The sequence below is a fragment of the Rhinoraja longicauda genome, chromosome 24 (assembly GCF_053455715.1).
Source record: "Rhinoraja longicauda isolate Sanriku21f chromosome 24, sRhiLon1.1, whole genome shotgun sequence".
NCBI lineage: Eukaryota > Metazoa > Chordata > Chondrichthyes > Rajiformes > Arhynchobatidae > Rhinoraja > Rhinoraja longicauda.
The window spans coordinates 26912155-26928065 of record NC_135976.1 but is presented as its reverse complement, the minus strand read 5'-3'; the positions used below and the strand labels follow the sequence as shown (position 1 = coordinate 26928065).

The following is a 15911-nucleotide window of genomic DNA, read 5'->3' as shown; positions in this document are numbered from 1 at the left end:
AAAGCTGGAGTAACTCAGCGGGACAGGCAGCATCTCAAAGCATCTGAAGGGTCTCGACCCGAAACGTCACTATTCCTTTTCTCCAGACTTGCTGCCTGACCCACTGAGTTACTCCAGCATTTTGAGTCCTTCTTTGATCTTATGTGTTTATTTGAAATATCATGAAATCCCACTCTCAACCACTAGAGACATTGCGTCATGCATCATGGAAACAGGTCCTTTGCCCCAACTCGTCCATGCCAACCAAGATGCCCCATCTAAGCTAGTCCCATTTGCCTGTGGTTGGTCCATAACTCTCTAAACCTTCCCTATCCATGTCCCAGTACTTTTTAAATGCTGTTATAGGACCTGCTTCAACCTCCATATACTTGTTCCTTATACCCACCACCCTCCATTTCCCCCTCATACTAAATCTAGGACGCAGCGGTAGAGTTGCTGCCTTACCATGCTTCCAGCGCCAGAGACTACGGGTGCTGTCTGTACGGAGTTTGTACGTTCTCCCCGTGACCTGCGTGGACTTTCTCCGAGATCAGTGAATAGCGATCCCAGCACATTAACGCTATCCTACATATTAGGGTCAATTTACACTTATACCAAGCCAAATAACCTACAAACCCGTACGTCTTTGGAGTTTGGGAGGAAACCGAAGATCTCGGTGCACACCCACGTGGTCACGGGGAGAACGTACAAACTCCATACAGACAGCGCCCGTAGTCAGGATCGAACCCGGGTCTCTGGTGCCGTAAGGCAGCAACTCTACCGCTGCGCCACCGTGCCGCCCGGTCCTGAGATCTACGGTTGTGTTCTGCAGGTCCTCATCTCTATCAGAGAGGCTTTGGAGAAACAACCTACAATGTACCAGTTTTGTAGCAGGAAATGGAACCGGCTGAGGGTGGAATGAAGGATGTGAGCTCGATCACTGCCAACAGTGTGAAGCTTGGGGAACGTGACCTCCCTTTAATGAATAACCAATGTTCTTTCCTGAACTCAACTCATTCACCATGGGAGCTGCAAATCATTGATTCCCTTCAGATGATGGAGGGAGCGGCCTCCTTTCTCATGTTAAATTCCGAGCCTGATTACTACATGTTGCATCACAGCGTGGTTTGGGAACAGCTCCATCCAAGAATGGTGCATACATATACATAAATATATACAATATAATATATATGTGTGTATATATATATATTATATACATGCACACACTCAAGAGCATACAGGCAATCATAAAGACATATCGTGTACACACACACGTACACTCTCACACATGTGAAACATGATGACCTACACAGTAAACACAAGGAACTGCAGACCTATGTACAAACACGGGTGATCTCATACGCACACCAAAGCACACACACGCATGCACACACCAATGTACACACATACACACAGGTGCTCACACATGCACAAACGCACACCCACATGCACAGACACGCCAAGGTGCACACACGGATACACACACACTGGCACGCAGACACACACGTGTGCACAAAGACACACCCATATGCACAGACACCCATGTGCACACACACTCACACACATACACTCACAGGAACACACACCCCACATGCACAGGCACACCCAGGTGCACACACGGATACATACACCGACGTGCACACACACACACACACACACACACACACAGACTTTAAACGTGATACCGGTTGAATGCCTGACCTTTGTGTTTAGATTTTCTCTCTCTTGGCACTTTCTTTTTCGCACGATTTGTGGCAGTCACCTCTAATTCCTCTTCCTCCTTGTTCTCGGCATCCTCACCCCTAGACTCCTCTGTGATGAAGTTTCGTTAAATGAAAGAACATAAAATGAAGGCATTCTTTGCGCGAGAACGCAATGTCAGCGATATCCGGGCAAGGCAATTAGTTGGTGAGCAAGCAGGTGATGTGAGTGCCTGTGGGAGTAACATAGAGTGGAAGCAGCTCCACTCTTGCAACGCTACAGGTGGGGGATGGCTGTGTACAGACTGAGGTCCAACGTTGCAGGGGGATTTCATCAGCATTAAGCTGGGAGGTTCTGAGATCAGGAAGAACTTTTTCAGTCAGAGAGTGGTGAAGGTGTGGAATTCTCTGCCTCAGAAGGCAGTGGAGGCCAGTTCGTTGGATGCTTTCAAGAGAGAGCTGGATAGAGCTCTTAAGGATAGCGGAGTGAGGGTGTATGGGGAGAAGGCAGGAACGGGGTACTGATTGAGAGTGATCAGCCATGATCGCATTGAATGGCGGTGCTGGCTCGAAGGGCTGAATGGCCTACTCCTGCACCTATTGTCTATTGTCTATCATGCGAGGTGCTACATGAATGGATGCTTGCTTTTCCCCCTCAAAGCTTGCCATTTTGGGCCATGGTGGAGTTGCTGCCTTACAGCACCACAGACCCGGGTTCCATCCTGACTGCGGGAGCTGTCTGTGCGGAGTTTGTACCTTCTCCCCGTGACCCGCGTGGGTTTTTCTCCGGGATCTCCGACTTCCTCCCACACTCCACAGACGCGCAGGGCTTGTAGGTGAATTGGCTCGGTGTCATTGTAAATTGTCCCCCGTGTGTGTGGGACAGTGTAAGTGTGCGGGGGATCGGACTCGGTGGGGTTTGTCTCTGCGCTGCATCTCTGAACTAAACTTAGGTGCCTCACAAAATGCTGGAGTAACTCAGCGGGTCAGGCAGCATCTCTGGAGAGGTATGTTTGAAGAACCCGAAACGTCGGCCGTTCCTTCTCTCCAGAGATGCTGCCTGTCCCGCTGAGCGACTGCGGCACTTTGTGTCTATGCATGTTTCAACGTTGCTTTGCGTGGTGGGATGCGCTGGGCTGTGCTGGGCACCATCGCCGGGCTGGGTCCACGTACCTTGCTTTTTGCACGCTTTGCCAACAGTGAAATAGGATGCTGGATTCTCCTTCTTCTTCTTGGGGTCTTTGATGAACTTGGCGTAGGGGTCTTTCTCCGGCTCGGGGTCCTCGGCCTCCGACTTTGGCTTCTTCTTCCTCGGCTTCTTGTCCGTGACTTGTGAGAGAACGCGGACGAGTAAGGTGGGGTGGGGTGGGAGGCGAGGATGGGGGGGCGGGTGGGTGGGTGGGTGGGGGGAAGGGGGGGAGCAAACAATGCCACTGATGAGAGGTGTCCCGAGTAACACACAAGGCACTGTTTGGCAAGTTGGCAGCAGTTCCGATCTGGAGGTTTACGGAGAGAACTCCACCAAAACCTAAAGCAGTGCGTTATGAACGGCTGGTCTGCCACAACGTCCAAGAGCCCAAAAGGGGTGGAGTTGCTGCCTTACAGCACCAGGGGCCCCAGTGCCACCCCGACTACGGGGAGATTGTACCTTCTCCCCGTGACCCGTGTGGGTTTTCTCCGGGTTCTCCGGTTTCCTCCCACACTCCAAAGACGTGCAGGTTTGTAGGTAAATTGGCTTGGTATAATTGTAAATTGTCCCTAGTGTGTGCAGGATAGTGTAAGTGTGCGGGGATCGCTGGTCGGTGCGGACTCGTGGGAGGTGGGAGTGGGAGGGGGGGGGGGGGTGGGGGTGGGTGGGGGGGGGGAGGGGAGCGCCGCAAGAAGATAAGGCTACATGGAGAACTTTGGGATGATTGTCGGCGCCAGAAACGTAGCGATTCTTTGCCGAATGCCTCGGTGAAGTCTGTTGTGTGATTTTACCGGGCTGTATGCAAAGACAAAGAATCTCACTCTACCTAGGTACACGTGACAATAAAGTATCATTGACCCATTGAATTGAATAAGACCTCGGACCTGTATGTCCACACACAGGGCTACATCACAGACGTCCACACAAAGAGGACGTATACAATTATAAAAGGACTGGACAAGCTAGATGCAGGAAAAATGTTCCCAATGTTGGGGGAGTCCAGAACCAGGGGACACACACAGTCTTAGAATGAAGGGGAGGCCATTTAAAACTGAGATGAGAAGGAACTTTTTCACCCAGAGAGTTGTGAATTTGTGGAATTCTCTGCCACAGAGGGCAGTGGAGGCCAAATCACTGGATGGATTTAAGAGAGAGTTAGATAGAGCTCTGGGGGCCAGTGGAATAAAGGGATATGGGGAGAAGTTGGGCACAGGTTACTGATTGTGGATGATCAGCCATGATCACAATGAATGGCGGTGCTGGCTCGAAGGGCCGAATGGCCTCCTCCTGCACCTATTCTCTATGTTTCTATGTTTCTAAAGGCTCAAGGCTCAGTTGGACACATGAACTTGTTAGATACAGTTCTTAGGGCTGACGGAATCAAGGGATATGGGGAGAAAGCAGGAACCGGGTACTGATTTAGGATGATCAGCCATGATCATGTTGAATGGCAGTGCTGGCCCGAAGGGGCCGAATGGCCTACTCCCGCACCTGTTTTCTATGTTTCTAACTCTAACTCGGGCCTGCACTCTCCACATAAAGCCACAGGATAACTCCTCATAAAACGCCTTGAAAAACTTTCACTGAGGTCATCACGGATTCCCACCCTCACCGTCTCAGTGAGGTGGTCCACACCTTCTGGCCCAGGAGGTGCCACAGGATTGTAGTTGATTGTAGGGGGTGGCACGGTGGCACAGTGGTAGAGTTGCTGCCTCACAGCGCCAGAGACCCAGGTTCAATCCTGACTACAGGTCCTGTCTGTACCGAGTTTGCACTTTCTCCCCGTGACCGGTTTCCTCCTGCATTCCAAAGACGTACAGGTTTGTGGGTTAATTGGCTACTGTAAATTATCCCTCGTGTGTAGGATAGTGTTAGTGTACGGGGGATCTAGATAGAGCTCTTAAGGATAGCCTCCTCCTGCACCTATTGTCTATTGTCTATCGCTGGTCGGCGCCAACACTGTGGGCCGAAGGGGCCTGTTTCCAGGCTCTATCACAAAACTAAACTAAATAAAAAGACTCAATGGGCAGAATAACTAAACAAAACTAATCTAAAGAAGTCTGAAGCAGGGTCTCGACCCGAAGCTTTACCCATTCCTTTTCTCCAGAGATGCTGCCTGTCCCGCTGAGTTACTCCAGCTTTTTGTGTCTATCTTTAACCTAAACTAAAAATGGTTTGATAAAAAAAAGCCACCTTTAATAAAGGATTGCCTGAGATACTCAAAGCAGATTGAAGCTTCAGCAGGAGATGAACACAGAGATGACTTTAGTAAATTCTGCACACAAATTGATATTGCATGAACTACTTCCATTCAATGCTGACTCTTAACTACGTTGAGAACAAGTGTTGATAAAGAAGTGATGTGCTCTGTTCCATCAAATAGTTTGCTGATCATTCAACGTATTATCTTACTTTCTGTCAATTAAATTCACAATAACTTCAGGCATTGAAAATCTGAAATAAAAACAGTGACTGCTCGAAATACACTTTGGAAGTCTGGGAAATTGTCTCCATTAGAAGGTCATATGTGATAGGAGCAGAATTAGGCCATTCAGCCCATCAAGTCTACTCCGCCATTCAATCATGGCTGATCTATCTCTCCCTCCTAAACCCATTCTCCTGCTTTCTTCCCATAACCCCTGACACCCGTACTAGTCACGAATCTATCTCTGCGTTAAAAATATCCATTGACTGGGCCTCCACGGCCTTCTGGGGCAAAGAATTCCACAGATTCACCACCCTCTGACTAAAGAAATTCCTCCTCAATTCCTTCCTAAAGGAACGTCCTTTAATTCTGAGGCATTGGCCTGGAGAGTCCTGGACTCTCCCAAGATTGCAAACATCCTCTCTGCATCCATTCTATCCAAGCCTTTCACTAATCGGTACTTTACAATGAGGCCCTCCCCCCCTCCCACATTCTTCTAAACTCCAGCGAGTACAGGCCCAGTGCTGTCAAACGGTCATCGTTTGAAGCTGGAAGCTAGCTTCATCCTGGAAGCTAGTGACCAATGCGTCTTACTCTGGTTTACTGCCTTTGCTTCGACCAGTGGGGTTTGTTCATCCGTGCGTTTTGTCCTGGTCTTCTTTGGCTCCTTGTCCTCGGTGTTGGACTGAACCATCAGAGGCTCCTGCCGTTTCTTCTTCTGTTTCTGCTCCAGAAGCGCGCGCTGTGTGGACGAGAAGACAATCGTTAGCCGGAACAGACCCACGATACCGAGAGCAAGATCCATCCAGAATCAAATCAGACAAGGAGCCGAGGTGTATTTAAGACTGCCACAGATGAGTTTCTGGATTATGAGAAATTGTCATAGAACAGAGAACTGTACAGCACAGGGACGGGCCCTTTGACCCACAATGTTTGTGCCAAACATGATGCCAAGTTAAAGGTAGGCACAAAATGCTGGAGTAACTCAGCAAGTCAGGCAGCATCTCTGGAGAGAAGGAATGGGTGACGTTTCGGGTCGAGACCCTTCTTCAGACAGTAACTCTACCGCTGCGCCACCGTGCCAGCCTGTCGTTGTAGTTTACGCACCCAGCCAGCTTGCACTGGCTTGGTCAAGACTTCCAATTACATACTCAACTGAAGCCAGCTTTGTACTACGACGCTGACAGGGAGATCACGAGCCCGGCCCAGGACACCATGTAAGATCTGTCACTGGCCTTCAGCCCATCAGTCTGGGCTGGATTAAACATCAGATCCCAGGATGATATAAGGCCCAATCCTAGCCCAATGCTTCATCCAGTACCCAGAAGGAAGTTACAACATAGTTTAACATGTAATAAATGTATGAGACAATACTTACTCATCAGACAGCAGAAATGAGAGCAAGAAAGGAAATAGAGAAGAATTAGTTTAGTTTAGAGATATAGTATTGAAACAGGCCATTCGGCTCACCGAGTCTGCACCGACCAACGCTAACCTGCACTAGTTCTGTTATTCCACTTTCTCATCCTACAACACTAGGGACAATGTACAATTTTTCTCACTGAAGCCAATTAACCTACAAACCTAAACCTGTATGCCTTTGGAGTGTGGGAGGGAACCAGAACACCTGGTGAAAACCCACATGGTTACAGAGGTAACGGACGAACTCTGTACAGACAGCACTCGGGGTCTGGATGGAACCCGGGTCTCCGGCGCTGTAAGGCAGCAACTCTACCACTGCACCATTGTGCCACCCTGAGGTCCGGTGAAGGGTTGAAGTGCAACATCATGGTCCTTCTTCCACAGATCAGTGCAAGAGATTTGTTCACACACATGTTCACTTCGCAAGCCTAGAAGGACACAGAGACACTTCTCAAAGGTGGAATGGAATGGAATGGAATGGAATGGAAGCCTCCACGCTTTTCTTGCAATATATATGAACATGAACCTAAACTTCCAATCGAAGTAATCAGACAGATGGGAAGAAAGGAAAAGCAAGCGCTCTACAAGGACAACTGGGGTGATGACGGTGTTTAAATCAGAAGCTGTGGTGAGACACCAACTATGTCAACCAGCAACTGAGAGTTTTTTAAAGAGTTTTAGAGATACAGTGCGAAAACAGGCCATTCAGCCCACCAAGTCCGTGCCCACCTGCGATCTCCCGCACATTAGTGTAAGAAAATAACTGCAGATGCTGGTACAAATCGAAGGTATTTATTCACAAAATGATGGAGTAACTCAGCAGGTCAGGCAGCATCTCAGGAGAGAAGGAATGGGTGACGTTTCGGGTCGAGACCCTTCTTCAGACTGCACATTAGTTCTACCCTACACACGAGGGACCATTTTTCCAGAAGCCTATTAACCTACTACCCTACAAGCCTTTGGAACGTGTAGAGAAACTGGAGCACCAGGAGAAAACTCACGCAGTCACAGGGAGAACGTGCAAACTCTGTACAGATAGCACCCGTAGTCAGGATTGAACCCGGGTCTCTGGCGCTGTAAGGCAGCAACTCTACCGCTGCGCCACCATGCCACCCAGTGAAATGAAGATCGAGGTTTGGTATTACCTCAGGAATGGCCGCCATCTGATGTAAAAGTACAGGTGATGTGGAGAACTATATTCTGCATACTCTTCGCTCCACCTATTGTACTTGCGTTTGGCTTGATTGTGTTTATGTACAGTATTGCATGATTTGGTAGGTTAGCATGCTTTTCTTTGCACCTCAGTACGTGTGACAATAATAAACCTAAATCTGATCCTAAACTACAGTACCAGTAACAACCAACAACCTGATCAAAGCATATTGAGGACTTTGTGTGCTGGAGTGAACCATAGAGTCATGGAGTCACACGTCATGGAAACAGGCCCTTCGGCCCAACTCGTCCAAGATATCCCATCTAAACTAATCCAAGCTGATCAAGATACCCCATCTAAGCTAGCCCCATTTGCCTGCATTTGATGAGTGAGGTATATATATAGATTTTTGGAGAGGAAACATTTTGAGATTTTACGCTGAAATATCAGCAGTTTAAATCGAATGGATAATAACACTTTTATTTGGGATAGACCAAGTGGGCCCAAACCTCTCCTGCATTGGTGCAGCACCCTCTCCTCCCCCCCCCATCCCTTCTTCCCCTCCCCCTCCCCCCAACCCACAACCCCCTCCTTAACTGAATCTTCTCCCTCCCCTCTGTTTGGCTCTCCTTTAAGACCACTTAAAACTTGTCTCTCTGACTAAGTTTGTCAGCATTGGCCCAAACATCACCACATGGGTTTAATCCAAATTTTCATAATTCTCCTGCAATTCACTCATATTCTACTACGTTCAAAGACATCGGAGCAGAATTAGGCCATTCGGCCCATCGATTCTACGTTGCCATTCAATCATGGCTGATCTATCTTTCCCTCCCAACCCCATTCTCCTGCCTTCTCCCCTAACCACTGCTATCCATATTGATCAAGCACATGTCAATCTCTACTTTAAAAATACCCATTGACTTGGCCTCCACAACCCTGAATGGCAATGAATTCCACGGATTCACCACTCTCTAGCTGTAGAAATTCCTCCTCATTTCTTTTCTAAAGGTAGGTCCTTTTATGCTGAGGCTGTGCCCTCTGGTCCTGGACTCTCCCACTAGTGGAAACATCCTCTCCACATTCACTCTACCTAGGCCTTTCATTATTCGGTAAGTGTCAATGAGATCCCCTCTTATCTTTCTAAACTCCAGCGAGTGCAGGCCCAGATCCGTCTAATGTTCATCATATGTCAACCCAACCCTGGGATCATTCTCATAAACCTCCTCTGGACCCTCTCCAACATCAGCACATCCCTCCTCAGAGACGAGGCCCAAAAACGCTCGCAATACTGCAAATACGGTCTGCCCAGCGCCTTATAAAGACTCAGCATTTACATCCCTGCTTTCTTTTTCAAGTTCTCTTGAAATTAATTCCTATCGTTGCATTTGCCTTCCTTACTACCAATTCGACTTTAAATGATACCGTTTAATAGTAGCGTCGAATACAAGCCTTGCTTTGTTCATTTAATTCACTTTAAACCTGAGGTAACTGGATAAAGCCAATCACTTCAAAAATTCAAGGTCATTAGTAGTTTGAGGGTTAATAATTACCACAGACTAAGTCTCAATCCTCTTAGACGAGGAAAGATAAATCCTTCAGGCCCAATTCACAATATCATCGTTCTCAACTGTAGCTGCACACAATCAGAAACTGCTTTCCTTTTCCAAAAAATATTCGTGACAATTTCCCACAGTAACCCTTGCTTCCCCTCTCTCTCCGTCCCTCCCTCCACCCTAGTTCTCCGACTAGTTTCACTGTCCTCTTGATTCATTTTACTTTTAGTTTAGTTAAGTTTAGAGCTACAGCGCGGAAACAGGCCCTTCGGCCCACCGAGTCCGCACCGACCAGTGATCCACGCACATTAATAACTATCCGACTCTAGGAACAATTTACAATTTGGGGTGTTGGAGGAAACCAAAGTTCTGGGAGAAAACCCATGCAGGCCATGGTGAGAATGTACAAACTCCATACAGACTAGCACCCTTAGCCAGGTTCCAACCCGGCTCTCTGGCGCTATAAGGCAGCAACTCGACCGCTGCGCGCACCGTTACTGTTTATATGTATCATTGTCACCTTCCCCTCTGTCAACAATGAACCATTGTACATTTCCTTCATCATCGTCTGCTTTAATCTGTCCTTTTCACACCTTGCATGCTCTTTGTACCCTTCCATGTCTCAATAGACAATAGACAATAGGTGCAGGAGTAGGCCATTCGGCCCTTCGAGCCAGCACCGCCATTCAATGTGATCATGGCTGATCATTCTCAATCAATATCCCGTTCCTGCCTTCTCCCCATATCCCCTGACTCCGCTATCCTTAAGAGCTCTATCTAGCTCTCTCTTGAAAAGATTCAGAGAATTGGCCTTCTGAGGCAGAGAATTCCACAGATTTACAACTCTCTGACTGAAAATGTTTTTCCTCTTCTTTGTTCTAAATGCCCTACCCCTTATTCTTAAACTGTGGCCCCTTGGTCTGGACTCCCCCAACATTGGGAACATGTTTCCTACTTCTAACGTGTCCAACCCCTTAATAATCTTATACTTTTCGATAAGATCCCCTCTCATCATTCTAAATTCCAGTGTATACAAGCCTAGCCGCTCCAGTCTTTCAACATATGACAGTCCTGCCATTCCGGGAATTAACCTAGTAAACCTACGCTACACGCCCTCAATAGCAAGAATATCCTTCCTCAAATTTGGAGACCAAAACTGCACACAGTACTCCAGGTGCGGTCTCATTAGGGCCCTGTACAATTGCAGAAGGACCTCTTTGCTCCTATACTCAACTCCTCTTGTTATGAAGGCCAACATTCCATTGGCTTTCTTCACTGCCTGCTGTACCTGCATGCTTCCTTTCAGTGACTGATGCACTAGGACACCCAGATCTCGTTGTACGTCCCCTTTTCCTAATTTGACACCATTCAGATAATACTCTGCCTTCCTATTCTTACCACCAAAGTGGATAACCTCACACTTATCCACATTAAACTGCATCTGCCATGTATCCGCCCACTCACACAACCTGCAACCTCATAGCATCTTCCTCACAGTTCACACTACCACCCAGCTTTGTATCATCTGCAAATTTGCTAATGTTACTTTTAATCCCTTGTCTCAATGTCTCCCTCTCCCCAACTCTCAGTCTGAAGAAGGGTCTCGACCCGAAACGTCACCCATTCCTTTCTCTCCAGAGATGCTGCCTGTCCCGCCAAGTTACTCCAGCACTTTGTGTCTATCTTCCCCATAGACTCTGTTTGGTTTCCTCCATCACCGACCCTGACGCATTTTCTCACCTTCTCTCCAGACATCATTGGCGGCAGGCAAATCGATGGACAACCCTGCCAGGAGCAGGTCCCCCGTGGGCTCTGAGTGCGCCTCAGAAAAGCCGGTTCATTGCAAAGAGGAGACGATAAAATGGGACGTTAAATAAACATTCGGCAGCTAAGCGTGAGCAGCCAGCAGAGTCGGCTGAGGGAGATAATCAGCCTTGCTCACAGTAGCTGGGTCACCGGTCACTCCTCACGCAGGCCGCCACCAGCACGCAGCTGCTGATCAACAGTGAAACCGAGAGACGCGGCAGGTAAAGAGGATTAACTTGTGCATTAGTTACATGTGTGGATAGATCCCGCCCTCCCTCCCTGTCAGCTTAGCTCCTCATTACTGTGGCACCAAAATAATAAACCTGGCGTTTAGGAGTCCACCTCAAACGATGATAAAGGAAACAGGCCATTGTTGGCTGTGGGCTAGGTGAAAACGAGTTACAGACAATGAGACTCAGCAAGAGGACTTTGAAGTGAGTACAACGATTTGGGTGGGGGAGGGGCGGAGAGAGGGGGGATACAACGGTTATTTGAAGTCAGATAAATCAATAGTCAAGAGCGTTTTATTGTTATATGTCCCACGACACGTGCGCCTCAAGTCACGGCGCCCCTTCGCCATGCAAGCCCACGGGCTGCTCTGTACAACACCGGTTGACACTTCCAAGGCCACCTGGGTCAAGACGAGATGGAGAGACCAGTGGAAGTCAGCGGAACCATCTAGGCCACACCGCTACATCAGTGAACCCATGGGCGTCCCTGGCCAGGACCTGCCCTGAAAGCAGTGGATAACCCTCAATCGCCTGAGGACAGGCGTCGGTCGCTATGGAGTAGCGATGAAGAGGTGGGGTCTCGTGGACAGTGCCTTCTGCGAGTGTGGGGACCCAACACACAGACAGTGGAGCACATTGTCACCAGTTGCCCCAAATACCGGCCACCGAATGGTGAACGAGGTCTGATTGACCTGGACGATGACACGTTGGCCTAGCTCGCCTCAACGCAGCTGCAGGTCTAAAGGACATACGACAGAAGAAGAAGAAGAAGATATGTCCCAGATAGAACAATGAAATTCTTACTTGCAATATCCATAATGCTGGGTTGTAAGCTCCCCAAGCCAAATGTCTATGTGATAGTTTAACAACTTATTGAAGCACTGAGATACCTGTTGCTCCAGTCTCCTCTTAGGACTCCCCGCTTCATTCACAAGAACCCTACAAGGAAGAACAAATACCATCAGCGGACACCCTTTACCTCAAAGGCTACAAGACACAGCGTGGGTGCGAGCAAGAACCTCACCCCACAGAGTGTGTGGCAGATGAGAGACGCTCTCTCTGTAATGGGAAGATGCAGAATCTATCAGAAAGATCACAAGGGCATCATGAAAGGAATCGATCAGGTGGATGCACGGTCTCTTGCCCAGAGTCGGGGAATCGAGGACCAGAGGACATAGGTTTAAGGTGAAGGGGAAAAGATTTAATAGAAATCTGAGGGGTAACTTTTTTCACACAAAGGGTGGTGGGTGTATGGAACGAGCTGCCAGAGGAGATAGTTGTGGCGGGGACTATCCCAACGTTTAAGAAACAGTTAGACAGGTACATGGATAGGACAGGTTTGGAGGGATATAGGCCATACGCGGGCAGGTGGGACTAGTGTAGTCGGGACCCTTTTTCAGACTTTCTCCAGATTCTCCATAGATGCTACATGCTGAACAGGGTTTGAATGTATGAAAGAAATAATTGGATGCCGGAGTAGCGCAGCGGGTCAGGCAGCATATCAGGAGAACTTGGATAGGCGACGTTTTGGGTCGGGACAATCTCTATCAGAGAATGATAGACCCTTGATAGATAGATGATCAGCCATGATCACAGTGAATGGCGGTGCTGGCTCGAAGAGCCGAATGGCCTACTCCTGCACCTATTGTCTATTGTGTCGGAAAAAGAGTCCACACCCAAAACTTCGCCTATCCATGTTCTCCAGAGATGCTGACTGACTTTAGACTTTTAGACTTTAGAGATTCATCACGGAAACAGGCCCTTTGGCCCACCGAGTCCGCGCCAACCTTATACACTAATCTACACACACTAGGGACGATTTTACAACTTACCAAAGTCAATCAACCTACAAACCGGTATGTCTTTGGAGTATGGGAAGAAACCAGAACACCTGGAGAAAACCCACAGGAACACAGGGAGAAAGTACAAACTCCTTACAGACAACACTTTTAGTCAGGAATGAATGCGGCTCTTTGACGCTGTAGACAATAGACAACAGACAATAGACGATAGGTGCAGGAGTAGGCCATTCGGCCCTTCGAGCCAGCACCGCCATTCAATGTGATCATGGCTGATCATTCTCAATCAGTACCCCGTTCCTGCCTTCTACCCATACCCCCTGACTCCGCTATCCTTAAGAGCTCTATCTAGCTCTCTCTTGAATGCAGTCAGAGAATTGGCCTCCACTGCCTTCTGAGGCAGAGAATTCCACAGATTCACAACTCTCTGACTGAAAAAGTTTTTCCTCATCTCCGTGCTAAATGGCCTACCCCTTATTCTTAAACTGTGGCCCCTTGTTTTGGACTCCCCCAACATTGGGAACATGTTTCCTGCCTCTAACGTGTCCAACCCCTTAATAATCTTATACGTTTCGATAAGATCCCCTCTCATCCTTCTAAACATAGACAGTAAGTACAGTAAGACAGTAGGACAGTAACTCTACCGTTGCCGCCACCGACCTGCTGACCTACTCCAGCTGTTCATGTCCTTTTTTTTTGTAAACCAGCATCTGCAGTTCCTTTTGTCTCCGTCTCTGGCTATCAAATAGGTGCCCTTCTTCAGACTCTCATCCCAACCCAAAACATCGCCTATTTATGTCCTGGAAGAGATACTGCCTGACCCACTGAGTTACTCCAACACTCTGTGTCTGGGTTTGAATGTACATTATCTTCCAGTAATTAATAAGTGGATCTATTAGTTACAGTTAATCAGCTAGTATTTACATAAGTGACCGACAGTCGTACCCCGGCCACTCCCTCTTCTCCCCTCTTCCATCGGGCAAAAGGTATAGAAGTGTGAAAACGCACACCTCCAGATTCAGGGCCAGTTGCTTCCCAGCTGTTATCAGGCAACTGAACCATCCTACCAACAATTACAGAGCAGTCCTGAACTACTATCTACCTCATTTGGTGACCCTCAGACTATCTTTGATTGGACTTCACTGGCTTTACCTTGCACTAATCGTTATTCTCTCATCCTGTATCCACACACAGTTAATGGCTCGATTGCAATCATGTATTGTCTTTCCGCTGGCTGGTTAGCACGCAACAAAAGCTTTTCACTGTACCTCACTCGGTACACGTGACAATAAACTAAACTGAACGGAACAGTGCATACGTGACAATAAACCATTGAACCATTGCGATCAGAGAATCATAGACATTTACTGCACTGAAGATAATTCACACACATGACAATAACGTGACCATAAACTAAACTGAAAATCAGTGATCGTTAGATATTTAAACACAATTGATTGTTCATTTGTACGAGACGATACGATACAATAGAACTTCATTTATCCCAGGAGGGAAATTGGTCTGCCAATATTCATAAAACACAACTAGATAGAGCTCTTAAGGATAGTGGAGTCAGGGGGTACGGGGAGAAGGCAGGAACGGGGTACTGATTGAGAATGATCAGCCATGATCACATTGAATGGCGGTGCTGGCTCGAAGGGCCGAATGGCCTCCTCCTGCACCTATTGTCTATTGTCTATTGATCTGCAGAAGCTGACTTAAAACGAAGATAGACACAAAAAGCTGGAGTAACTCAGCGTGACAGGCAGCATCTCTGGAGAGGAGGAATGGGTGATGTTTCGAGTTGGGACCCTTCTTCAGACTGAATGGAAGGGAAGGTGGTTTGCGTGACGGTCTGGGCTGTGTCCACATCTCTGCAATGTCTTGCGGTCTTGGAAGGAGCTGCTTCCATACCAGGCCTCTGTCTCTGATTCTACATGCCAATTCATTGCATCCATCTTGAAGCAACTGTTTCACTGCTGGAATCCTCACTGACCTTTCAGTCCAGAAAATCTTCGACCGTTTCAAAAAGATTAGCCCCACATTTCTATTTTTGGGAACAATTTCCAGCCAGAAACTGGACAGATTGAGATGTGATCTTCTGGCAAACCCACTTTTCATTTGCTGCCAATTTGTTTGCACTTTACTAATGAAAGCTCATTAGTGATTATCAGTTGCTCTGTAAATCAGATTTCTCCATCTGCCTGTTGGTGTTGAGGTTTCCAGTCGAGTGGCACACAATTCTACCGGGATGCCTCTTCAATCCGACACACTGTATGAAGTCTGTGCCTCGGAACTGTGAGTCCTTGTTCACATCTTTCTGCAGTTTGCTTTAATTTAGAGATGCAGCGTGGAAACAGGCCCTTCGGCCCATCGAGTCCGCACTCGCCGCACCTAGCGATCCCCGCATTAGCACTATCCTACACACACTAGGGACAATTTATACTTATACCAAGCCAATTAAACTACAAACCTGCACGTCTTTGGAATGTGGGAGGAAACCGAAGATCTCAGGGAAAACCCACGTGGGTCACAGGGAGAACGTACAAACTCCGTACAGACGGCACCCGTAGTCGGGATCGAACCCGGGTGTAAGGCAGCAACTCTACCGCTGCGCCACCGAGTAATTGAGAATGCTAATCCGTGGCTGAT

The 15911-nt window shown here is 47.9% G+C and overlaps 1 protein-coding gene across 1 annotated transcript in view; it reads right to left on the bottom strand.

Moving 5' to 3' along the window:
* Positions 1-11395, bottom strand: part of LOC144605326 (tubby-related protein 3-like) — a 36737-nt gene extending 25342 nt beyond the window's left edge. Inside the window, exons 1-4 of the mRNA XM_078420452.1 lie at positions 11165-11395; positions 5888-6017; positions 2853-3008; positions 1681-1791 (exon numbers count right to left, since the gene is read on the bottom strand). Coding sequence (XP_078276578.1) covers positions 1681-1791; positions 2853-3008; positions 5888-6017; positions 11165-11182 — 415 coding nt within the window. The 5' untranslated portion in view covers positions 11183-11395. The remainder of the gene's footprint in view (positions 1-1680; positions 1792-2852; positions 3009-5887; positions 6018-11164) is intronic.
* Positions 11396-15911: the final 4516 nt, after the last annotated feature.